The sequence below is a fragment of the Spermophilus citellus genome (genome assembly GCF_964194105.1).
Source record: "Spermophilus citellus genome assembly, chromosome: 13".
NCBI classification, from domain to species: domain Eukaryota; kingdom Metazoa; phylum Chordata; class Mammalia; order Rodentia; family Sciuridae; genus Spermophilus; species Spermophilus citellus.
Window position 1 is genome coordinate 52,509,483 of NC_138193.1, and position 26,148 is coordinate 52,535,630.

Below are 26,148 nucleotides of genomic sequence, written 5' to 3' on the forward strand. Positions count from 1 at the left end.
TAAGGCTTGCAGGTTTAATGTTTCAGTAACTGGTATCAACAGTCTCAAGAGAATCCTGAGAACCTGTTGTGACTTTAGAAGCACTTCCTGTGGACAATGGAGGGTCCTGCCTCATCGTACTCAGGCTTGCTGATCCACATCTGCTGGAAGGTGGAAAGAGAGGCCAGGATGGAGCCTCCGATCCAGACTGAGTACTTCCGTTCAGGGGGAGCAATAATCTGCAAAAAGTAAATGTTTGAATCATGATCAGCCCCCAAGAGCAACAGGGAAGGAAGTTGAGAATGGTAGCACATACCTGTAGTTCCCCCGCCCCAGACCTTAGGCAACAAAAGAAAAGAACTGGAAAGGAGGACCAGAAATCTTCTCACCATGCTTCTAGACTGCCCTGGGAAAGGGCGGCCTCCATGATCAGAAATGAACAGGATAGACATTGTGGTAGACTAGATATGTCTACTTCCCCACCCCTCCTCCCATCCTCATGGTAAAAATGCTTGCTGTACCCTGGTGGCTGTTTCTCAATGTAGATGAAGCGGGCACCTCAGACCTGTTGAACCAGAATCTGGGGTGAGGCTGGGTGTGGCATCCTGGCATGATGCCCTCCATGTGGCAGGCAAAGTAAGTACATTTCTCCTGAAGTTCTGGGTGGGAAGAGCCTTTAGTTTCTTGGCAGTTTTCTGGTGACCTGCTCTGCTACCCTGTGATGAGCACCTCCACCAGGCCAGGGAAGGCCCCAGCAGCCTTCCTTTCTGAGGAAAATTCTTAGAATTGTGACAGAGAACACATCTCCATCAGGCCTACTCCCCCAAGACCACCTTTATTGTGAGAGTAACTTTCCAGCAGTTTCTTCCTATTCCCAACTCTTTCTCTAAACCTGTTAGCAGGAAAGTTCCCAGAAGCCCTGGGAAGGTAGGTATGATTGCTTGGAGACCAGAGGCTAGGGAGAAGTGGTAAACAGGTGGGCTTCCATCCTGCTGAGGCTCAAGACTTAGAAATGCACCCTGGGGAGAAGCAGTGTAGAAGTCCAGAGGCAGGATGAACAGTGGATCAGAGCAGCTTAGCCAAGAAATCAGGAATGTCAGCTGGGCACAGTGGCTCATGCCAGTAATCCCAGTGGCTTGGGAGGCTGAGACATGAGTTCAAAGCCAGCCTCAGCAATGGTGGGGCACTTAGCAACTCAGTGAGACTCTGTCTCTAAATAAAATACAAAATAGTGCTGGGGATGTGGCTCAGTGGTTGAGTGCCCCTGAGTTCAATCCCCAGTACCAAAAAAAAAAAAAAAAAAAAAATTCAGGAATGTCCCTGAGAGTTTTTAGTGGCAGCCAGCCCCATGAGCAAACATTCCCTTTTTAAATTTTGACATCCTCTAGGGTAACATCCAAATCCTTGTAAAACTTTAAAGACATTTTAACTTTGCCTACTTTCTTCTTCTCTCCTTCTATTTCCCTCCTCCCAACTTCTTCCTACACTGACCCAATATTCTTTTTTGTTTGTTTTTTTCTTGGTACTGGGGACCAAACACAGGGGTACTTTACCACTGAGCTACATCCTCAGTTCTTTCTTATTCTTTATTTGAGACAGGGTCTCACTAATTCTCTGAGGCTGACCTTAAATTTGTGATCCTCTTACATCAGTCTCCTGAGTTGCTGGGATTACAGGTATGTGCCACCATACCCAGCTCAATATTCTCTTTATCTCAAATTCTTTCAATTTATTCTTGTATGACATCCATATGACAAGAGTTCATCCATGCTAAACATGTCTCTAGCCTATCAGGTCTCAAGAAACATAATCTGCCAAGATGAAATTTGCTCCAGACCAGGCTGCTGCTGAACCCAAGAGAACACCAGGTTCCTGTGCCTGGCAGCACTTCCCAGGTAGGCAGGTCTCCGTGCAAAGAACAGGAAAAGGTATCTAGGGCAAGACTCACCTTGATCTTCATGGTACTGGGGGCCAGGGCTGTGATCTCCTTCTGCATCCTGTCAGCAATGCCAGGGTACATGGTTGTGCCCCCAGAAAGGACATTGTTGGCATACAAATCCTTACGGATGTCAATGTCACACTTCATGATGGAATTGTAGGTTGTCTCATGAATTCCGGCAGACTCCATGCCTAGTGGCGATTACAACACCCATTGTTTCATAAACACAGTTCCAACTCCTCATATGATCCTTCTGCTGCTATTACAACTGCTCTAGTTCAGACCCTTAGTCAACTTCCCACCTGGATTACAAGAGCAGACTCCCAGCTGGTCTTGAACCCTGCTTTTAGCTTCCCCCTGTTCTAACTGATCTTTCACACTGTTGACCACGGCATATTTCTAAAGGGATATTTCCTCTTACATACCATCTTTTTATAAAACAGTTTTATTGTGATAAATTCACATAGCATAAAAATTCCCTATTATAGTATATTGTTCACAATAAAACCCATCAATTTGTACAACTATAGTGCACCAATAACGATGTGGAAGAATATATTGTTCAATATTTTTAGTGTGAAGCCATCACAATACAATTTTAATTTGATTAAAATTAAATCAAATTTAATATTCTCTTGGGGGACACATTTTTAATGCCCCCTAAAGAAACCCTCTACACTTATCTTCCTCTTATACATCCCTAAGGAAAGTAATTGCCCTTGTGTTAAATATTACTTTATAATCCTTGTCTTAATACCATCTGATAGGTTCTATCATTATTTCCAATTTATAGATGAGAAAATTAGAACTTGAAGAAGGGAGTTAAGTTCCAAGGTTACAGGATTTGGAGGGGCAGAGTTGGGACTTAAAACCAAGTCTGATCTCTTTCCTACTGTAGATATGTCCCAATGACCTAAATGTTAAAGTGATTGGAAAATGTCCTGACATGTGTAGTGTATTAATCTCATTCTTAGTTTCATTTTATATTCTCTAACCTGTTTTTCCTTTATCTTTTTTTTTAAACTTTTTCTAAGTTGTAGATGAACACAATACCTTTATTTTATTTTATTTTTTTTAGATAGAGTGAGAGAGAGAGAGGGAGGGAGAGGAAGAGAGAGAGGGAGAGAGAGAATTTTAATATTTATTTTTTTAGTTTTTGGCGGACACAACATCTTTGTTTTGCATGTGGTGCTGAGGATCGAACCCGGGCCGCACACATGCCAGGCGAGCGTGCTACCCCTTGAGCCACATCCCCAGCCCCACAATACCTTTATTTTATTTGTTTATTTTTATGTGGTGCTGGGGATGGAACCCAATGCCTCATGCATGCTATGCAAGTGCTCTACCCCTGAGCCACAACCCCAGTCCTCCTTTATCTTTTTAAATTTTTTTTTCTTTAGTTGTAGCTAGACACAATACCTTTATTTATTTTTTTATTTTTATGTGGTGTTGGGGATTTTTATGTGGTGTTGGGGATCAAACAAAATGTCCATGACTTCCTGGTATTTCTCTTTTCATACCTCGCCCACCCTTCACCTTGAACCCCTCCACCCAGCCCTCTAGATCAGTGAGCAGGGACTGAAAGTCCTCACCAATGAAGGAAGGCTGGAAGAGAGTCTCAGGGCAGCGGAAGCGCTCATTGCCAATGGTGATGACCTGCCCATCTGGCAGCTCATAACTCTTCTCCAGGGAGGAAGATGAGGCTGCTGTGGCCATCTCATTCTCAAAATCCAGGGCCACATAGCACAGTTTCTCCTTGATGTCTCTCACGATTTCTCGCTCAGCTGGGAAGAACAGAAAAGACCGAAAGTGGGTATTCTGTTTGCTAGCTTGTTGTGCCACTGTGATCACCTTGAAAACCTCCTTATATCTATTTTGAATTCAGTCTTAGGATGATACCCGGATTACCCCCAAAGAAGGTCAATGGTCTCTTCATCCCATGTAAAATTGTCCACTTTTTTCTAAAAAGGGAATACAAAAGCTTTATTCCCAAGCAACACTTCACATGGGATTTCCTCCTTGTTCTTATCACCATCCTGATAAAGCCACGGCCTTCCTGAGGGCCCTACAGGGCACACTTCCAATCTAGACTCATTTGCCCAGTAGGGCTGTGTGGTGCTCTCTTCTTAGAAATTCAAATCTCTTTAGTTACAATTTTCTTCAGACAAACCCTAGCACCCCTAGGTTATGAAATGCACCATCATAACTTCACTACCATTCAGCCTTGTCAAAACCACAGGTCCCAGGGTGACACAAACAGAAGAAGCAGGTCCCTGATGAAGGAGGGAATGGTGGAAAAACTGTAATGGAGGGGTTAGATGAATGACTCTTAGAACAATTGGGCCCAAGCCTTGTCCCCAGGCTATCTTTATTAGGAATTTTTCTCCTTCAATAAGCCTGCCTTGATTACCTGGTCTTGACCAGAGGCATAGCCTCAGTTTAGGGTGAGTCTGCCCCAAGAGAATTAGAAGACACTGGACCATAGAATTCCTCTTAGTCCTAAGAACTTGCAGTCCTACATTAGATTTGGTTCTGAGTTCAAGTCAGGATCAGGAAAGGGGCTGGATACCTGTGGTCACAAAGGAATAGCCTCTCTCTGTGAGAATCTTCATGAGGTAGTCCGTGAGGTCGCGGCCAGCCAGGTCAAGGCGCATGATGGCGTGGGGTAGGGCATAGCCCTCATAGATGGGAACATTGTGGGTGACGCCATCCCCTGAATCTAGGACAATGCCTGTGGACAGAGAGGATGGGCAAATGAAAATCTCATTCTGTCTTTCATCTATTTTTTCTGAGATCTGTTACCAAATGATCTCAAGCTAACATATATCCCTTTAGTAACTAAGAAAACTCGGGCTGGGGATGTGGCTCAGGTGGTAGTGTGCTCGTCTAGCATGCGTGCGGCCCAGGTTCGATCCTCAGCACCACATACCAACAAAGATGTTGTGTCCGCAGAGAACTAAAAAATAAATATTAAAAAATTCTCTCTCTCCTCTCTCACTCTCTCTTAAGAAAAAAAAAAAAAACTCACCCACTATGAGAATCATCATTCATATTTGTGTGTGTATATATCAGGTTTTTTTCTCCCAAATGAGACTATAGGCCTCTAGAAGGCAAGTGAAATCTCTCTTTTTCTTGGATTCTTTGAAATACATTCAGGGTAATGCACACTTGTTGATTTGCATTCAATCTAGGCTACATGTTCTTGAAGTGAGAGTGGACATCCTACAGGAGTCAAATTAATACATATGTACCTACAATCACAATGTTAAATCTGGAAGGAATTATGAAAACCAATCAATTTGAAAGGGATTAACATTCTCTACTAATGAAACTTTTATTAAACCATGAAAGGAAATAAAATTTCTCTACAAGAAATCCCTCTTGATCCAACAGCAATATTCTAATTGATGGGGAAACACTGCTAGATCAACATTTTAAAAAACATTTTATTTTATTTTTCACTTAGCATGATGTTTTATTTCTTTTCTTCATATTTTTGTGTTGGTCATCATTATCATTATTATTATTTTTTGGGGTGCTAGGGATTTAACTCAGGGGACTCAACCACTGAGCCACATCCTCAGTACTACTTTTTGTATTTTATTTAGAGACAGGGTCTCACTAAGTTGCTTAGTGCCCCACTTTTTGCTGAGGCTGGCTTTGAACTCATGATCCTCTTGTCTCAGCCTCCAGAGCTGCTGGGGTTATAGGCATGCGCCACGGCACCTGATTGGTCACCATTATTTTTTAATATTGTCCTGGATGTTCTAGTCGATGTAGTAAGACAGAAAATGTAAATACAAAATATTATTACCAAAAATAAACAGGATTGTCATTATTTACATATGACATGGTTTTATGTTTAGGAGACTAAATGTACCAACTAAGAAATCATTAGACCATAATAAGATGGTTTGACAAGGGCCAGATGCAAAATAAATATTCAGAAACTGGTAATCTGCTCTTGTACACAAAAGTTTATTATGAAAAATTTTAGAATAAAAACTAGAGAAAACCAAAAGGTCTAGCAAAAGAGAAGTGGTTAAATAAATAAACAATGAAGCTATCATTCCATGGCTACCATGTGTCCAGTAAACATGATGTTTATATCATAAAATCAAGTGCAAAGCCCAGAATACAAAACTGTGTGTGCTATGTATTTCCTCCTTTCTGTCCTTATCACATGCAGTGAAATGATCTTTTACTTTTATCTCTCCCCCATTAAACTGTTCACTCCACAATGGCAGGATCTGTTTTACTTGTTGTGTATGTCCATGGCCTAGTACAGAATTTGGCACATTCTAGAGAGTAATGGGAAATATTTGATAGATGAGTGAATGGATAAATGAATGAGTTCATGATGACTGAATGTTTGAATGATATTGATGAAAGCTGTCAAGTCCCTATTAAGGGTCATTTTGTGTTGAGGTTCTGTGTTTCCTGAATATCCTTCCACAGCAAGGTCACATACATATAACATCTATCATCACAGGTTCTACCTTTGCTAACTTTATGAGGTAGAACATTCCAGGGTCATGGGATGTGTGTATAAGTTCCTGGAATGCTACCATAAGGAACAGCCCTCACTGAATGTGTGTGATAGTTATGCTTTGTTCATGTAAATTCTTTCCAACTCTATGAAGTAAGCTCAGACCCAGCATTTCCCATAGGCATTCCTATCTGTTATCTCTAAGCATAATTTTCTCCTGGACTTTGGCTCTTCCTTTAATTGTTCCAAGCAGGATCCTCTGCAGGAGGTCAGCTTGCCCTTACTTCCCCTGAAATCAGAAAGAAAGAAATTACAGGGCTACTTACCTGTGGTGCGGCCAGAGGCATAGAGGGAGAGCACAGCTTGAATGGCGACGTACATGGCAGGGACATTGAAGGTTTCAAACATGATCTGAAAGGACAGTGAAGAATAAAGAACTATCTGTCAAAAATCACAGCACCTTTTGGGCTATAGAACAGTTTGTAATCTTATTAAGGTTAGGAACTAAGCCAATTTGGTACTTTATACTATTCCCACTTCCTATAGGCCTTGCCCTGGGCTATATAGAAGGCCCTCAAAACAGTCTGTTGCACTGATGTATGAAGGGGAGAAAGCATCTGACTTGAGCATCCATGTTGCACTCTTGTGCCAGACCTCAAGTCTTGCCAACTCTTACCTGGGTCATCTTCTCCCTGTTGGCCTTGGGATTTAGTGGGGCCTCTGTGAGCAGGGTGGGGTGCTCTTCTGGTGCTACCCGTAGCTCATTGTAGAAGGAGTGATGCCAGATCTGGTTGAGACAAAAGCCAGATTAGCCCAGCAGACTCCCAGCAGGCTGGAAAATTCTAACAAGCCCCTGTGAGGGGAGTGGATGGGTTGGATCTGGAGAGGAGAAAGGTCAGCTTTGGGATTTCTAATTGACATTTAAAGGACATATTCTTTCTCAACAGGGCCCCAGGCAGGCCAGCCCTGGGGCCAATATACTCTGTGTGTTGATTATTTCCATTGGACTTTCCTTCTTCCCGTTTCTCCTTTATCTCCTTTGCTTTGTGCCTCAAAGGAGATGGGCATATTGTTCATCACTTTCTGAATTCTGTGTTTGGCCAATGGAAGATTCTAGCAAGAGAATTAGAGAGTAGGAGGAGGGAAAGTGGTCAGGGCATTTCTCCTGGCAATGGTGTGGTCCTCCATGAACTGGTGGGTAGCTCCTTTTCCAGGACTTCAGCTCTCACTGGGCTCCAAGGACACTGCCCTCCCCCACCTTGTCCTTTCAGACTTAGGGGTGTAAGAGCTCTCACTGTTTCAGACATGGTGCCCAGTTCTTTTGAAATCTGAAGGGATGAAAGGCAGTCAAAAACACAAACTTTCTGGCACTTGGGTGCTTCAACATCCCTTTCTGGTTACCTTAACCCTGCTCACATCTTTTTTTTTTTTTTTTTTAATCAATTAAAAGAAAGAGTATACTGTCTCCTGGTGGGAACCTAACTGATATCTGACTAGGCTAATTGGTGCTTAGTGCAGGATTTCTCACCCAGCACTGTGACATTCGAGGTTGAATAATTCTCTGTTGAGTGGGCAGACCTGTACGGTATAGGATGTTCAGCAGCATCCTTGGTCTCCATTCATTAGATGCTAGTAGCACCTTTCCATTTGTGACAATTAAAAATATTTCCAGACATTACTAAATGTCCTCTGGGAGGCAAAAGATGATACAATAATAGTCTTTATTTCAGAGAAATTTGGTACTAGTGTCAGGGACATGGGGCTTTGGTTGCTTTCAGAGGTAGGACATAGGGTCACTTGGTTCCCTTGAACCCGTATATTTGTGAACTTTGGTAGGAGGATGCTAAGTGTAATGAAGGTAGATGTGAATCAGACACGGTGCCCAGTTCTTTTGAAATCTGAAGGGATGAAAGGCAGTCAAAAATACAAACTGCAAAGACATACCAAATTGTTAGGTTAAGAAAGAGGCAGGAGTTATCAAAATCTGGGAGATTTGAATGGGTCTGAAAGCAAAGAATGTCTCCAGAGGTGAGGAAGAGCATCTGAGGCAGAGGAAATGGCACAAGCAGAGGCCCTGACTTGAAGGTTTAGCAGGATCATGAAAAATAGCAATTGGTCTTAAAAAGGTGATATTTCTTAAATGTGCCCCTGGATGCTCTCTCTCAGCATAACCTGGGACCATTGTCCCAGGTGCAGGTTCCTAGGCTCTATTCCAGACCAACCAAATTAGTATCTTTACATGTGGGTCCAAGCACCTGCACTTCATTCTATTTTATTAACAAAGTATTGTATCCTAAAAGTTGAAAATATTTATAATTCAAAAAAAGAAGAAAAAATTATTAAAATATCCCAAATTTCCATCAACTAATAACAGTTAACGTTTTGTTTTTTGTTCTGAATCTTTTCTTTATGTATTTTAAAATTTGTTATTATTATTTACTTATTTCATATTATTATTACTATACTATGTTCAAATTTGTTTTTATAGCATAAATAACTTTCTCTTTCATAGTAAATATTCATTTTTAGTAAAGTAAGGAAACATTTTTAGTGCTTCAATAGTTTATCATATATGTCATATATTTAATCATATTACTATTAGAGTGTCTGATTTTTGTTTATAAATGATCCTGTAAAAATTATCTTTGTGCACTTTACATTTTCTGTTTTGAATTCAAGATGTTTTACAGAGAAGAATCCTAAATGTGGAGTTAGGGAACTAAAAGATGTGGCAACTGGGAGACTATTTTCTGTGACCGACAAAAGTTAAACTCTTTAAGAATAAGTAGGGGCTGGGGTTGTGGCTCAGTGGTAGAGCGCTTGCTTAGCATGTGTGAGGCACTGGGTTTGAATCTCATCACCGCATATAAATAAATGAATAAAATAAAGGTCTATCAACATCTAAAAAATTTTTTAAAAAAATAGAATAAGAAAGGGCTGGGGATATGGCTCAAGTAGTAGCACACTCGCCGGGCATATGTGAGGCACTGGGTTCGATCCTCAGCTCCACATAAAAAAAATAAAATAATAAAATAAAGATATTGTGTCCACCTAAAGCTAAAAAAAAAAAATAAAAATAAAACAAGAATGCAGCTGAGCATAGCAGTATAAACCTGTATCCCAGTGACTTGGGAAACTGAGGCAGGAGGGTCTCAAGTTTGAGCCTCAGTAACTTAGCAAGACTCTTTCTTAAAATAAAAAATGGAAAGGTCAGGGGATGGAGCTCACATGTAGAGCACTCCTGGTTCAATTTCCAGTAACAATAAATAAATAAATAAATAAGAAAGTGGCTATTTTGCTTAAATTCAATGTTTTCACTCTTAAAATATTAAATAATTTGATAGGTAAAAAAAATAATATCTGGTTGCTTTAATTTCAAGTGTTTCAAAATGAGTTTTAAATCTTTTCAAATTTGCAACTTTTTATAATTTCCATTTGACAAATTACCTGTTTATGTCCTTTATTTGTCTAAGGGACATTTTGTGGTTTTAATTACCAATTTGCCTTAGCTATTTATATTAATCCTTCATTGTACTTTAGTATTTTTTACAATTTGACATTTGAATTTTGATTTTCTTGATATACTAGAAATTATGATTTTTTTAAGAAGTCAAATTTGTCTTTTCTCTACGAATACTTTCACCAGAAAACTGATTAAACATGCACATTTACTTTTTAAAATCATTTATTTATTTATTTTATACCAGGGATTGAACCCAGGGGTGCTTAACCTCTGAGCCCCATCTTCAGCCCTTTTTTAAATTTTTAGAGTGAGTCTTGCTAAGTTGCTTTTGGCCTTGATAAATTGCTGAGGCTGGTCTTGAACTTGTGATCCTCCTGCTTCAGCCTCCCCAGCCTCTGGGATTACAGGTATATGCCATTGTGCCTGGCTATTCTTTGAATTTTTATATTTAATTTTCTATTCAGTTGATATATATTTGGTATGAGATAAGATTCTTCAGCCCCTCAAATAACTAATCAGTTGTCCCAGAGTAATTCACTGAATGATTTTTTTTTCCTCTAGTGTTGGAAGTTTCATGTATCATATAATCCCTTTTTACCTTTGTGTTGGCATCAAATTGTTTTAATTTTTATAACTCATATTTATATTTTAGAATTTGGCTGGTCTCACTAATAATTTTTCTTACTCCTTTTGTTCTCATAATCTTTGCCCATTTATTTCTCTAATCATTCTTTATGACTATTTTGCATAATTTTTCTTGTACTGGCAATGGTGTATAAATTATTTGGGGGAAATTTGGCAGCCTTACCCTATTTAGTTTTTCTTTTTAAGGCATGTGTTATTATTATCCTAGAAGCTTCTTTGAAGGGTTCATACATTATCACTACTGTAAAAAATATTTTAGTTCTTATGTTTTCAAGTTAGAGATCGTGAGATATATATAAATAACAAATGTCACTTTCTCTTTAGCACTAATCTGTGTTCTAGGATTATATTAAATATTCACCTAATTCAATCTCCAAAGCAACCTAATGAAGGAAATATTTTTATCTTCACTTACCAATGAAGAAACTAAGTCTTAGAGAGTGGGATTTGCACTCAGGTCTCTCCGATGATGCTGGTGTTCATGATCTCCCCCACTTGACTGTAATGTGAAAGCTATTGCATTTTATGTGCTTATCTCATATCCAGAGCAACCAAATCCAGGATTTAGAGAATTACAGATTTCATCTCAATATTCTTCATTCCTAATGGCAGTCTGCTCAATAAGCTCTCTGTTACCTTTCAAAAGACGATCATCTTAGACATTTTATACTCTCACACAACTGTCAGTGGAATTGATTGAAGGAATATTAGAGCCAGGCACAGTGGTGCATACCTATAATCTCAGCAGTTTAGAGGCTGAGGCAGGAGAATCCAAAGTTAAAGGTCAGCCTCAGTTACTTAATGAGGTCCTAAGCAACTTAATGAGACTGTCTTAGAATAAAAAATAAAAAAGGGGCTGGAGTTGTGGCTTAATGGTAGAGCACTTGCCTAGTGTATGTGAGGCACTGGGTTCAATCCTCAGCACTGCATATAAATCAATAAAATAAAGGTCAATTGACAACTAAAAAATATTTTCAAAGAATAATAAAAAGGGCTGGGGATGTGACTCAGTGGTAAATTGCCCCTGGGTTAAATCTGTAGTTACCCCTCCCCCAAAGAGAGAATATTAGAAAGGCTCTGTAAGCATTTTGCACACATGAGTTTGTTTGTCACAAATGTTAGCATTTTTAAAATGCTCTCTCTTTACATTTTCTTACACAAAAGAACTTCTTGAAACCCCCAGAGTCCTACTTAAGATTTTCATTAAAGAATCATGATAATAATATAACATCAATTCACCTATCTGAAATCAAAACAGAGAAAATAAAAAGGGAGAGAGGATTATTTGCATCTCTGGAGGTAGCACCAGCATTTTATTTTAGGTACCAGGAATTGAGCCACATCCCCAGCCCTTTCTATTTTCAAATTTGAGACAGGGTCTCACTAAGTTGCTAAGGCTGGCCTTGAACCTATGATCCTCCTGCCTCACCGCCCCTGCCCCCAGCCCTAGTCACTGAGATTACAGGTGCACGCCATTGCACCCAGCAGCGCTAGCATTTTAACAAAGGTGAATATTGACTGGAGCGAAGGTAGTGAAAGGAGGACACCGGAAATTAGATATGGCCAGGTCCTCAGATGCCATGACAGGATAGTTAGGAACTTACTGTTGTTAATGAGGAGCTACTGACAATTCTAGAAGATGTGAATGACCTGAGCTGATGTTTCTAGAAAGAGGAGCTTTGCAGCAGGGTAGAGAATAGGGTGAGTGAGGGCCGGAGATAAAGAAAGCAGTGGGAAGCCATTGCAACAGTCCAGGAAGAGAGGCTGGCAGCGTAGGTTGGAGAAGTTATCATGGGGGATGGAAAGAAAAGAAAGAAGGAGGTGAGAACATTTTCAAGGAAGAGTTGTCAGGGCACAGTGGGTTGTGAGATTCTAGGGTCATGATGATGGATCATTGTTAAAATAAACACAGGGGGATTGTGGGGCAGTCCAGATACCTTCTCCATGTCATCCCAGTTGGTGATGATGCCGTGTTCAATGGGGTATTTGAGAGTCAGGATCCCTCGTTTGCTCTGAGCCTCATCCCCAACGTAGCTGTCTTTCTGGCCCATTCCCACCATCACACCCTGCAAGAGACAAGAAAAGAGAGTGAAGCTGCTGAAGGCTTCCTACAGAGGGATTCAGGCAGTAGGCTAACTCTGGAGAAGGAAGAGAATGAGAAAAAGAGCCCCCCAGATACAGGACAACAGAAGGTAAGGGTGGGCAGACACATGTGAGTGTGGAGGTGACAAGAGGAGGAGGTAAGTGATTTCCTGTGGGCTGGTTTTTCTTCTCTCTCCTAAGACAATGTCATTTTTTTTTTAGATAAAACAATGCCCATCCATACACTTTTCCTCCCTCTTCTCCCCCGGCCCCCTCACACCCGCCCCCGACATGTACTTGCTCTCCTTAAGTGCCCTATGCTTGTGCTCCACACCTCCACATCTTGCTTGTGCTCTCCTTTCCACTAGCTGGAATCCTCCTGAGCCTCTGGTATCTCTTTTTCTATGAAGCTTTCCCTTTCCCAGATTCCTCTCTGCCTATTATTTCCCTTTGGTGAAATATTTTTGCCTCTTTCACAACCCATGATCTCAAGTTAGTTGTGTGCCATCTTCACAAAATGCAAATTTCTTAAAAGCAAGAGGCTTAATAAGCCAATCCCCAAAAACCAAAGGCAAAATGTTCTCTCTGATATGCTAACTCACAATAAGCAGGGGTGGGGGAGGATAGAAGTACATTGGATCAGACAAAGGGGAATGAAGGGAAGGGAGTGGGATGGGAATAAGAAAGACAGTAGTAGGAATTGGACCTAACTTTCCTCTGTTCTTATGTGAATACATGACCAGTGAAACTCCACATCACGTACAACCACAAAAATAGGAAGTTGTACTCCATATATGTGTAATATGTCAAGATACGCTCTACTGTCATGTATAACTAAAAAGAACAAATAAAAAATTTAAAAAAGCAAGAGCCTTATTTAATCTCATGTATCTTCATTCCTCCAAACCTAGCAACTCCCAAAACTTAAGCCCAGACATAACACATCATGATATGTATGACTGATAAATATTGGTTTTGGCATGGGATAATTCTATTTAAAGAGTTGCACCCTATCTTTGGTCAGCAAACAGCCTCCCACCCCACCCTAGCACACATGTGTGTACACACACACACACACACACACACACACAGCATAGTTTCCACAATGTGGCTCGTAGTGGTTCAAAGTTTTGGATCCAAATGAGCACAAACCTGGTGGCGAGGGCGGCCCACGATGGAGGGGAAGACAGCCCGGGGGGCATCATCTCCTGCAAAGCCTGCCTTGCACAGGCCAGAACCATTGTCACACACAAGTGCTGTAGTCTCTTCTTCACACATGGTGAGGGTAGCTGAGTGAACTGAGGCCTGGAGCACCTTGGGGTTGTAGGAGAAGAGAACCCGTCAACTGCGTGTCAAATCATATTATAAATATCTTCTTGGTTTGGGGATCTTGCATCACGTGCAATCAGGGTCCAGTTCCAGAAAGGGCAGGTGTGGACCTGGCTCCCATTCTCTGCCAGTTGGGCTTCTTCCCTCTACCCTGCTGTTATGAACTGATTTGTGTCCCTTCTCAAATTCCTCTATTAAAGTCCTAACCCCAGTACCTCAGAATGTGACTGTATTTGGAGATAGGGTTTTTAAAAAGGTCATTAAATGGAAATGAGGTCACTAATCTAATATGGCTGGTGTTCAATATGACTACTCCCACAGAAAGTATACCCTTATAAGAAGAGAAAATTAGGACATGGATTCATGTAGAAGGTGGACTACATGAAGGTAAGGGTGAGAAGACAGCCATCTACGAGCCAAGGAGACAGGCCTCAGGAGAAACCACCCTGCCGACACCTTGATCTTGACCTCAGACATCTAGTCTCCAGAAACATGAAAAAATTAATTTGTATTGTTCAAGTACTCAGTCTGTGGTACTTTGTTATGGTCATCCTGCCCAAATCAGCTTTCATCTCATGGAGTGAATCACTAAAAAACTTGAAGTTTAGGAAAAGAGTTGAAAAAAATTGCAAATACCTAACAAAGGGTTATTATTTACAATATACAAAGAACTACGACAAACCAATAAGAAAGTAAATAGCTGAAAACAAAAAATAAAGACTGATAGATAATTGACAGAAAAGGAAATGCAAATACTCAACAAAAGATGCATTAGCCTCTCTACTTACCAGAAAACATGCAAATTACAGAAGAACATTTTCCACTCATAGTGTTAAGATTCAAATTTTTATGATAAGTGTTGGCACTTTTTAATTAGGAAACATAGGATGCACAATTTGAAACTACCCAAATATCCAAATAATGGGGTACTGTACTATTCTGTACTGTAGTTAACAAGGCATATCTATATGGACTAACATGGGTAGACTTTAAAAACCATTCTTGCTGAAAAGCAAATTGTAAAATAGAACATGAAGCTGAAACCATTTATGTGATTTCTTTCTTTTCCTTTTTTTTTTTTTTGGTATTAGGAATTGAACCCAGGGGCCCATAACCACTGAGAAACTTCCTCAGCCCTTTTTTTTTTTAAAAAAAAGAGAGAGAGAGAGAGAGAGAGAGAATTTTTAATATTTATTTTTTAGTTCTCGGCGGACACAACATCTTTGTTGGTATGTGGTGCTGAGGATCGAACCCGGGCCGCACGCATGCCAGGCGAGCGCGCTACCGCTTGAGCCACATCCCCAGTCCCCTCAGCCCTTTCATATATTTTATTTTGAGACAGGGTCTTGCTAAGTTGCTAGGGTCTCTCAAGTTGCTGAGGCTGGCTTTGAACTTGTGATCCTTTCCTGCCTCAGCCTCTGGAGCTGCTGGGATTACAGGCATGTGCCACTGCATCTGGCTATGTGATTTCTTTCTTTCTTTCTTTCTTTCTTTCTTTCTTTCTTTCTTTCTTTCTTTCTTTCTTTCTTTCTTTCTTCTTTTCTTCCTTTCTTATCTATCTATCTATCATCTATCTATCTATCTATCTATCATCTATCTATCTATCTATCTATCTATCATCTATCTATCTATCTATCTATCATCTATCTATCTATCGGAACCACGAATTGAACTCAAGGGCACTTAGCCACTGAGCCACATCCCCAGCTCTATTTTTGTATTTTATTTAGAAACAAGGTCTCACTGAGTTGCTTAGTGCCTCCCTAAATTGCTCAGGCTGCCTTTGAACTCGCGATCCTCCTGCCTCAGCCTCCTGAGCTGCTGGGATTACAGGTGTGCACCACTGTGCCTGGCTTATGTGATTTCTTTTTAAAGCATAAAAGCATTATGTATTTTCCATGATTTCCTACTTGTGGATATAAATATATAGCAAAAATTCTGAAAGGCTACCTAATAGGTCATTGTGATTGCCTCTGGGGGTGGGGAAGGGGATGGGGAAAGGAGGAGCTGGGTTATATCTGTACTGATTTAACTTTTTAAGGAGACTGCATTCACATATAGCTTATATAAACAAAAATCAATAATATATTAAAGAAAAAAGACGCAGTAGCTATCTGTGAAGACTACAGTCCTAAGGGTAGAAGGACCTCAAAGAGGACAGGGAGAGAGAGGAAGGGAAGGAACTTCATGATGGGACTTGCCATCTGCTGCCTCGACAGATGGAGAAAACAGAATTCCCTTCTCCATGATGAGGACTAAATCAGTACGATGTGAATTGATGAAGGAATTAATTTTTCCAACATTGGAGACAGTCTTTCTTCCTTCCTGCCTCTCTTCCTTCTTTCCTTTATCCTCCCTCCCTTCCTTCCTTTTTTTTTTAATTTAATTTTATTTATTTTTTTTGTGTGTGTATGCCAGGGATTAAACTCAGGGACACTAGATCACCAAGCCATATCCCCAGCCCTATTTTTGTATTTTATTTAGAGACAGGGTCTCACTGAGTTGCTTAATGCTTCACTTTTGCTGAGGCTGGCTTTGATCCTTCTGTCTCAGCCTCCTGAGCTGCTGGGATTACGGGCATGCACCACATGCCCCAGCGCCTTCCTTCCTTTTTTGATTAAACACAGCATCTAACAAATTCTTGGCACTTGGTGATTAACAAGAAGCAACAGGACCTCAGGGAGCAGTGAGCAGATGGCCCTCTAGCTGAGACACAGGGGTAGGGTGCAGTGGACTGGGAAAGACCCCAGCAGAGAGGGCTGCAGAATGTGTGACCACAGGTGGCTCTGACAGGGAGAGGAAGAGAGAGGTGCACCAAATGGCCTTATGCTGAAAGTGGATGGTGAAGACCATGGCTAAAACAAAGAGGAGACAGAGTCTCAGACCTGTGAATGCAAGGTCAGAAAGGATATGGAGGGATGCAGCAGAAGCTTATTAGAGCAATTTTAAGATGAAAATTCTGTTTAAGGTAGGACTCCCAATAGGAGAGGCCTTTTAAAATCTGCTTTGCTTCTGTCTCTGTTGGTCCTCAGAACCCCGAAATGGCAGTGGAGCTCAGTCTCATCTTTCTAGCCCTATGGGGCCCAGAAGAGAATAGCCCTATTGATAAAGCCATGTGGCTAAGCAATAAGACCATTAGGCAATTTACAGCTGGCTGAGTTTCTGGCACTGAAAGGTGTTAGTTAATGGTGGATATCAACCTGGAGGTGGCAACATGCCTCAGAGCTTTACTCTAAATCTTTCCCCAGGTGACATTTTTATAAATGAGTTGAATGAAAACAGAGAGTACCGGCTGATTGAATTTCTGGATAAAACAGAACTAGGGGAGAGAGTAATATTAAATAGTTTGGATGGAAGAATCAAAATCCAAGAAGATTCAAAAAAGCAGAGAAAATGAGTTAATCAAAGAAGATGAAATGCAGTGGGGTAAGTAAGAGGTTCTACATGTGAGTCTCAATGACCAAACTATGAAAGCTCTTGTTTATCATCTGTGAGCAGGACCTGGTGTCTTATGGAGTGCCAGCAATGCTATGACCAGGATTAATTGACTAATTTTACATTGCTGAGGAACCTAGGGCCTTGCACAAGTTTGGGCAAGCACTCTACCATGGAGCTATATTTCTCCTACCCTGTGTCCATTTTTCAGGCCCACTTTTACTGGTCAGGGTATGGAGAAGTGGGTTTTTAATCACTGCTATTGAGGGTCCTATTGGCCTGATTTTCTGAAGGGGAATTTTAAAATACTTATGAAAATCCTTAAAAACATACATAAATTTTGGTTGGACAAAAAACACTTCTAAAAATCCCTTCTTATGAACCATCACATGTCTCCTATCACAGCTTTTTTTTTTAATATTTATTTTTTAGTTGTAGTTGAACACAATACCTTTATTTTATTTATTTATTTTTATTTGGTTCTAAGGACTGAACCCAGGGCTTTGCACATGCTAGTCAAGCACTGAGCCACAACCCCAGCACACAGTTTTTTTGAAATAGTCAAAATTGGAAACAACCTTAATGTTGAAAAGTTACTGAATAAGTAAGTAAGTTTATTAACAGGAACCTATGTACAATAGCAATATATTTAATGCAATGAAAAAGGTGCAAGTTGCTTTGTTAGGTGAAACACCACAGTGTACTCAGTGTTTCCACGTTTGGTGAAATGTGTTTTAAGTTTACGAAATGTGGTATTCTTCATGTATACAGCATCATCTATTTAACCCACACAATGCCCCTGAAAGAAGCAATTTTAAATCCTATCTCATAGACTTGGAAACCACGTTGCACAGAAGTTAAAGAACTTGTCCAGGACCTCCCAGGCCTGGCATCACCCCAGGACAGGTCTGAAGCCTGAGGGTGTGTTGTCCACACCACTTTGGTGAAATTGTCCTAACTTCTCCATGTTTGGTGTTTTGCTTCTGCCTGCCTGTTCCTCTAGAGCTGTTGGCAGCAAAAGCAGTAAAACAAAAGGGTCTGTGTTCTTTCCTCTCTGTGAACCTCTGAGCTCCTCCTCTGCCAGCACCATATCTGAGTTGACATTTATAGCCCCAGCACCTAATTCACAGGTTAGTGCAGAGTAGGTGCTCAATAAATGTCAGGTGACAATCCCATCACTTGGTGGACCCATTCCAGACCTAATCTGCTCTGCCCCTTGGATCTTCAGGTACTAGATTTGAAACCACTTGGACACAGTTTTCTCTTCACCAGCTGGCCAATTCCAACGGGTGGTCCACCTTGAAGGGAAGACAGCGTCCAAAACCAAAGGGTGGCAGGGAGGTAAAGCTGTAGCTCTATGACTGTCTTGCTCCAGAGTCCCCTCAGTCCTTCTCTCGGGTGTGATTTATAGTTCCAGTCCCTCTGGCTTTTCAGTTAACCCTTTGTCTCCCTCCTGATGTTCCACATACACAGACAGAATCAGAGCCTCCGACTTTGTTTCCAGGCAGTGTGGCTGCTGAGACAAACCACAAAGCAACTTAAAACTGTCAACAGGACCATTCTGCAGCACTTCAGGTGCTTTAAATCTGTTTCTGCTAAACCAAAGAAGAAGTGAGGGTGGTGACAGCAGGGTGAGGGCTGGTGGCCTAGAGCGGAGCCTCTGTGGGGCCCCACAGCACCCCGGGAAGAAAGGCTCTACCCTGGAGTCAGACTCCTGGACTGTCTCTGCCAGGGAAATTCTAACCCTTCCTCAGCTGCTTTCTGGTAATCTGTGGCTAGCATGTCAGCTGAATCAGAGCCAAAGTCACTGTGGTTTCCTGGGGTCACAACCACTTTGTGCTCGAGGGAAGCTGAGCGGATTGTTCTGGCTCTTTCAGCACACGATACATCTGGACTTCATTGAGGCTTGCATGGAGTTAGAAATGCAGCTTTAATTTATTATTTTCCCCCAAAGGTGGCCAAAAACCCAAACTTAATGAGTGCAAATAATCTGCTCACTCACCCATCTCCCTGGTCAACCCTGACTCAGAGGTGTGAAAATCCTCCCTCCCTACCACTCTGAAGGAACAAGTTTGACCACAGAACTCCTCTCACATCTTCTTTCTTTGCCCTTATCCTCCCTCCTGGGACACCCTCCCAACACCCTCGTCCACGTGTCCCTCCTGGCCTCCAGTTTCCTGCTCTGGAAATGATAACATCTGTCTCACAAGATGATGAATCCAATGAACTAACACAAATGAAAGTGCTGTATAAATTGTAAACCAAGGTAGGCAAACTCAGGCCTGTTTTTGTACAGCCCACAAGCTAAGAATTTTTTTTTCCATATTTTTGAACAGCTGGAAAAAGATTAATAGAGTACTGTTCCATTTTACATAAAATTCAATTTCAATGTCTACAAATAAAGTTTTATTGGGACACAGAAATGCCCACTCATTTCCATATTATCTATGACTGCTTCTGTTACAATGGCAGAGTTGAGAGTAGTTAAGACAGAACTTCAGGCTCACAAAGCCTAAAAATATTCACTATCTGGAATACTACATAAAAAGCATATAAACCCCCATTGTAAAGGGCACACAAAATAATAATTCTTATTAATTTCTCTTATTCTTCTCTGTCAAAATTTACTCCTGGCAAATTCCTTGCATGTATTATTTTGTCAAATGAACCCCAATATTGTCTAAATATAATAATGCTCCAACAAAAAAAAGAATTCCTAGGATGGAGCTTGTCATATTGGAAAAGATTAAGGTTTGAATTTAAGCCAGTTTCAAAATACATTTTCATTTTAGTGGACAATTTTGGCCTCCAAAGGAAGGTTTCTTGATGGTGGAATTTCACACCATAGTTGGGTATATATTTGGGGTGAGGGCTTCAAATGATTATTGTCTGCCCTTCCCCTAACATATATAAATACTGCAATAGTTTGGATTTTTTAAAAAAATAGCTTGCTAGTTTCTCCCCTGCCACACACACATTTTTTATTGGTGCATTAGAGTTGTACAGAGTGGTGAAATTTGTTGTTACATATTCATACATGAACACAATGAAACAATATAATTTGGCCAATAGTTTGGATGTTGAATATCCCCCAAAGGCCTATGTGCTAAACATTTGTTCCCCAGAGTGGCATATTGGGAGATGGTAGAACCTTCAGAAAGTGGGGTCTAGTGGGAGGTCATTGGGTCATGCCCTTGAATGGGACTGTGGGACTCCAGCCTCTTTTTCTCAGTTTCCCAGGCCTTGTATAGAATTGCACTGCTCATGGCACATTCTCCAGCACCTAACCATCTCCATCATGGGAGGCTCTGCCTCTTTCCAGCTCAAGGTCTAGTCTGAAAGTGAAACCCACATTTAGATAGTAAAAGTGAGTGCTCAGAGCCTCCCCATGCAAAGTATGGAGTGCTCAGAGCCTCCCCATGCAAAGTATGGTCCCAGACCAGCAGTCTTAGCATCATCTAGGAGCTGCTTGGGCATACAAATCATCAGTCCCACCCCTATCCTACTAAATCAGAATCTGGGGTAACTGTGGGGTGATCTGTTTTAATAAGCCTTCTAGGGGATTCTTATAGTCTGAAGACTTACGACCAGGCCCTGGCCATGTTAGTCTGAGTGCTGCACTTTATACATTTAGTCCTTACTACAGAGCTAATTCGTATATTGTTACCATTACCCCATTTTATAGGTAAGAAAACTGAGGTTACTCACTAATTTTGGCTACCAGTCTGCCTCCAAGGCCCTGTACCATGACACCAACCTGCCTCAGCTGTTAAAAAAGATGTTAGTGGATTCAGACCACAGAAATGGAACTGGCCTCTCTATCTCACTTCCTTTTGATTCTCTGTGTGTGTGTGTGTGTGTGTGTGTGTGTGTGTGTGTGTGTGTGTGTGTTGGGGCACCACGGCCTTCACAGGTTATTTTGCAGATGAGTGTGTGTGAGTCTTTCAGATGAGTTGCTTAGCTTCTCTGGACCTCAGTGTTCTCATTAGAGGAGAATGAATTAATTGGCTTCAAAGTGCCTTCCAGCCCTAAAACCAAGGACACAGGACACTTGTCCCTACCTTACCCTTGACTTTTCCTCATCTACAATGAACCTACAACTTTCAGAGATTGAGAAAATTCTCTACATCAGCCAAGCAAGCACAAACCAGAGAACAGAAAGACTTACTTGGAGAACGAAAGAAAATAACTTTGTATTCCCAACATAGACATCTGATGGACACCAGGATCATCAAATACCCTGAGAAGATACTGTTTTTCTGTAAAATATCTGCTTTCCTAAAACACCCTCCCAGACATTCTGACCCATGACAAAGGACATCTGAGTGAGCCGGGCAAGTAGAGATTGCAGGCGCCACATCCCAGCAGCCTCCTGGCCTAAGAGCAGGGAACATGGTTCCAAGCTGCCCCTGCCCCAGGATGCTCCCTGGCCAGAAATGGCCTTTCCTGGCAGGCAGCAATGTGCTTGCAGGCACCGCTGCCACCAAGAGCCTTGACGTTTGTGACCTGGGCCAGCGTCATGGAAGCCAGGCCAATCTGGAGGCTCCTCCTGCACCCAGAGGCCAGGCAGCCCCAGAAAGGAAGAGGCTGCAGAAGCTGTGTGGTACTCACCGAGGGTGTGAGAGGTCCTTCTCCCAGTGACTGAGGGCTGCTGTGTCTTTGGCAGAAATACCAGAGCAATATAAAACCCCAGAGGCGGATCTTCTTTAAACAGAGTCCCTAAAAAGGCCAGCTGACGGTGTGTTAGCAATATTACCATATAAGGTGGTTTTTTCAATAAATTGGCCTTGGGGGGGTGAGAGGAGGGGTTGGTAGAGTGAATTATCATTTGAAAAATGTATGCAAAAGGATTCGAGTGGCAACAGCCCCAGTGCTGGTGGATTTGTTCCTTTTAGGCTGCACTTGCATAAACAAAACTCACACCAGGCCTTATAAGCTGCCCAGAGCAAGGCCAGATGCCGCTCTGCTCCCGGAGAGAGAACCATACCAAGAATGGCAGTGGGCCTCTTCTGTCCACACCTCCCTCCTCAGGCCTGCTACCCACTGCCCTGGGGTCTGCCTAGGACACTCTTTCAGTGTCCCTAAAATGGGCACTGTTGTGCCTTATCTAATGCAAGCCCAGAAAGCTAAAAGGAAATACCATCTTTACTGGGGAAGGGATCTCATGTGCCCTACTTGCTTGCTGCCCTGGACTTTCATTCTCTCCTGTTCGTTGCTGGATTACCTCTACTTGTCCCCAAAATACTGAGAATTGCAGGCCAAGGAACCTGCTTCAGGGTTGAGGCATACCTAACAAGACTCCTAAGTTTCAGAAACTTCCAGAATTCTGTGGTTCTTCCTCCTCTTTTTTTTAAAAAAAAACTTGTGTACTCTCCCTGGGGAGTTGTTTCATGTCCCTCAACATCAGCTATCAGTTCTGTAGCAATTCCGACTCCATGATGCCATAGTCCCAACACCTCACACCTGATCCAGAAGGAAGGCACCAACTGCCTATTGGAAAGCTCCATCCTGGTGATTCTACTCTTCAAGCTCAGCTATCCAAAACTGACTGAGTTTCCCATATCCACAAAGCCACTGTGTCTCCCCAGGTTACCTCCTTCTGAGTTCTTCCTCACAGTCCTTCAATCTAGAAGCCTCTTTCTCCCTCATGCCCCACAATCACCTGGGTACTTTTCTTGGTGGTCCTGAAGTGTGTTTCCATGGTGTCCTCCTTTTCTCCCTTCTTTAGGCTCTGCACCTGTCTGGCCTGAAGTGGGCCATAGCTTTTTTTTTTTTTCCGTATGGGGGATTGAACTCAGGGGTGCTTATCACTGAGCCACATTCCCAGCCCCTTTTAAATTTATTTAGCCAGGCACAGTGGGGCATGCCTGTAATCCCAGTGGCTCAGAAGGCTGAGGCAGGAGGATCGTGAGTTCAAAGCCAGACTCAGAAATTTAGCGAGGCACTTAGCAGCTCAGTGAGACCCTGTCTCTAAATAAAATATCAAAAAGGTCTGGGGATGTGGCTCAGTGGGTTCAATCCCTGGTACCACCACCACCATTTTTCTTTTCTTTTCTTTTCTTTTCTTTTCTTTCTTTCTTTCTTTCTTTCTTTCTTTCTTTCTTTCTTTCTTTCTTTCTTTCTTTCTTCTTTTTTAATTTAGAGACAGGGTCTCAGTGAGTTGCTTAGAGTCTTGCTAAATTGTTGAGGCTGGCTTTGAACTTGTGATCCTAATGCCTCAGCCTCCTGAGCCACTGGGATTATAGGTATGCACCACCGCACCCAGCAGTCCATAGCTTTTTTTTTTTTTTTTTAGTTGTAAATGTACCTTTATTTTATTTATATGTGATGCCGAGAATCGTACCCAGTGCCTCACACATGCTAGGCAAGTGCTCCACCACTGAGCTACTACCCCAGCCCCAGGCCATAGCTTCTTGATTGGCTTTCCTGACCCTGCTCCATTTTTAAACCCAGTTGTTACCTAATTGTGGAGCCACCAACATGTAGCACTAGCATGACATTGGCATTTGTCTAAACTGCCGTTCCTCAGGGTTTACCCAGACCTATTAAATCAGAAGTTGTGGGAAGCTCAGTCATCTGTGTTTTACAAGCCTCATCCCCAAACACAGGTGTCCAGGAAAACTACCCTTCGATAGAGGCACACACTGGAGGCCCTGGGCAGGGAGTTCTAGGTAGTGGCCTAGTGCAGGTCTAGCTTTCCCATTAGCTGAGAACTCAGGCAAGGGTGATGTGGAAAAGGAGTGTCCTCTGCTAAAAGACCAGAGGAGGATTAGGGGAGGCTTTACCTGATGGCCTTTAGTCATCATTAGGGACACTGGTCATCATTAGGAATACTTCACTCATTTTTTTTTAAAGAGAGAGTGAGAGAGGAGAGAGAGAGGAGAGAGAGAGAGAGAGAGAGAGAGAGAGAGAGAGAGAGAGAGAGAGAATTTTTAATATTTATTTTTTAGTTCTCTGCGGACACAACATCTTTGTTGGTATGTGGTGCTGAGGATCGAACCCGGGCCGCACGCATGCCAGGAGAGCACACTACCGCTTGAGCCACATCCCCAGCCCCTTCACTCATTTTTTTAAAAAAATATTTTTCTTTTAGTTGTAAATGGACACAATAACTTTATTTTATTTATTTATTTTTATATGGTGCTGAGAATCAAACCGAGTGCCTCACACATGTTAGGTGAGCACTCTACCACTGAGCCACAACCCCAGCCCCACTTAACTCATTTTTGATCACTGGTCTCAGTGCTTAATGGCCTAAGTCTAAATTCCAGGCCCTGTGGAAGCTTTCCCCAGGGAATGAATCCTGGAGGAAGAGGGCTTCCTGGAGCCTGTTGCATAGCAGAGGCTGAGTGAGATGTGAGCTGTCTAAGCAGGGACAGGGTGCCTTGGCTTCTGACTGCTGGAGGCAGGCGGCTTGACACTAAGTGCTAGGGCCATAAACTCCCCCTTCTCCTGAGTCTTCCTTCCTAGGCAAGGATGAGCACAAGGCAGGGACAAGACACGGGTCTCCTTTGACTTGATCAGGGATCTAAAGGGTTTAAACAGTGTCAGGATTGGCTCGGTTTCCTTCAAATCATTCAGCACCCTGGTCAGGGTTTAGATAGGGACACCTGTTTTTGTGGATATTCATACCTATGTTGGCACAATCTGCTAATAAACAATAAAAAGCATATGTCAATTTTAAAAAATTAATTAAAAAAATAAAAAATAAAATAAAATAAAAAAGAAGACAACACATTAAAGAGGAAAAAAACAAAAACAAAAACAAAAACAGGGAAGTCTGTTGACCCAGGGTTTAAACAGCCCAGAGACCAGAAAGGGGGATGAGCTGAAGAAACTGGAGCTCTCAGGAAGTGCTTAGGGAAGCTGGGGTATGCCAGGAATTGGATAAGAGAAAGGAGGGGGGAGGGCAAACCAGGTGGCAGAGGCTTTCTATGCACTGAGCTCCACCCTCAGGCCTTTTTAAAATTTTTATTTTGAGACAGGGCCTTGCTAACTGCCCAGGCCTTAAACTTGCTATCCTCCTGCCTCAGCCTCCCAAGTTGCTGGGATTACAGGAGTGCACCACTGTGCCTGGCTGACATTTGCCTTTTGATATTGTCCACTGAAATTTGTCTCACTGAAGTTTAATCAAATGTCTTTCCTTGTTGTAGTTTGTCCTTCGTAACATCCTTAAGAAGGCTAAGTACTTCTTTCAATTTTTTTTAAATAAAAAAAACTTTAATTGTGGTAAAATACACATAAGAAAACAAAATTTTATCATCTTAACCATTTTTACATGCACAGTTCCATTGTGTTAAGTATTTTCATATTGTTGTTGAATCAATCACCGGAACATTGTCATTTTCCAAAACTGAACTCTAGATCTTTTGAACAATACTGCTCCCTTCCCACCAGTCCCTGGCATCACCATTATATTTTTGGCCTCTATAAATCTGACAACTCTGAGTACCTCCTATCTATGGAATCATACAGCATTTTTTTTTTTTGCAACTGGATTATTTCATGTATCAAAATGTCCACAAGCTTTACCCATGCGCTAGCTTAAATCAGAATTTCTTTCCTTTTTAAGGTTGAATCATATGTCATTGTATGTATGATCAACATTCAAAAAACAGGGGTGGGGTAATCTACAATAAGGAAACTTTTATTTGGGAATCAAACATGAAAATGAAATTTCAATTTGAGAGACACACACTGTCCTGGATAGCCTCAGGTATGATCAGAGAACAGAGGAAGGTTATTGGGAAAGAGAAAAACTATGTAAATTGTTTTGAAAGTTCATTG

At 41.7% G+C, this 26,148-nt stretch overlaps 1 protein-coding gene across 1 annotated transcript; it reads right to left on the reverse strand.

Moving 5' to 3' along the window:
* ACTG2 (actin gamma 2, smooth muscle) lies at positions 1-22,103 on the reverse strand. The gene is made up of 9 exons (XM_081264980.1): positions 21,973-22,103; positions 13,750-13,911; positions 12,453-12,581; positions 7,084-7,194; positions 6,734-6,818; positions 4,488-4,649; positions 3,511-3,702; positions 1,928-2,109; positions 1-218 (listed from the first exon to the last, which is right to left on the reverse strand). Exons 2-9 carry the CDS (start codon positions 13,873-13,875, stop codon positions 75-77), a joined length of 1,131 nt encoding a protein of 376 aa, XP_081121106.1. The 5' UTR covers positions 13,876-13,911; positions 21,973-22,103; the 3' UTR covers positions 1-74.
* Between the last annotated feature and the right edge of the window lie 4,045 nt (positions 22,104-26,148).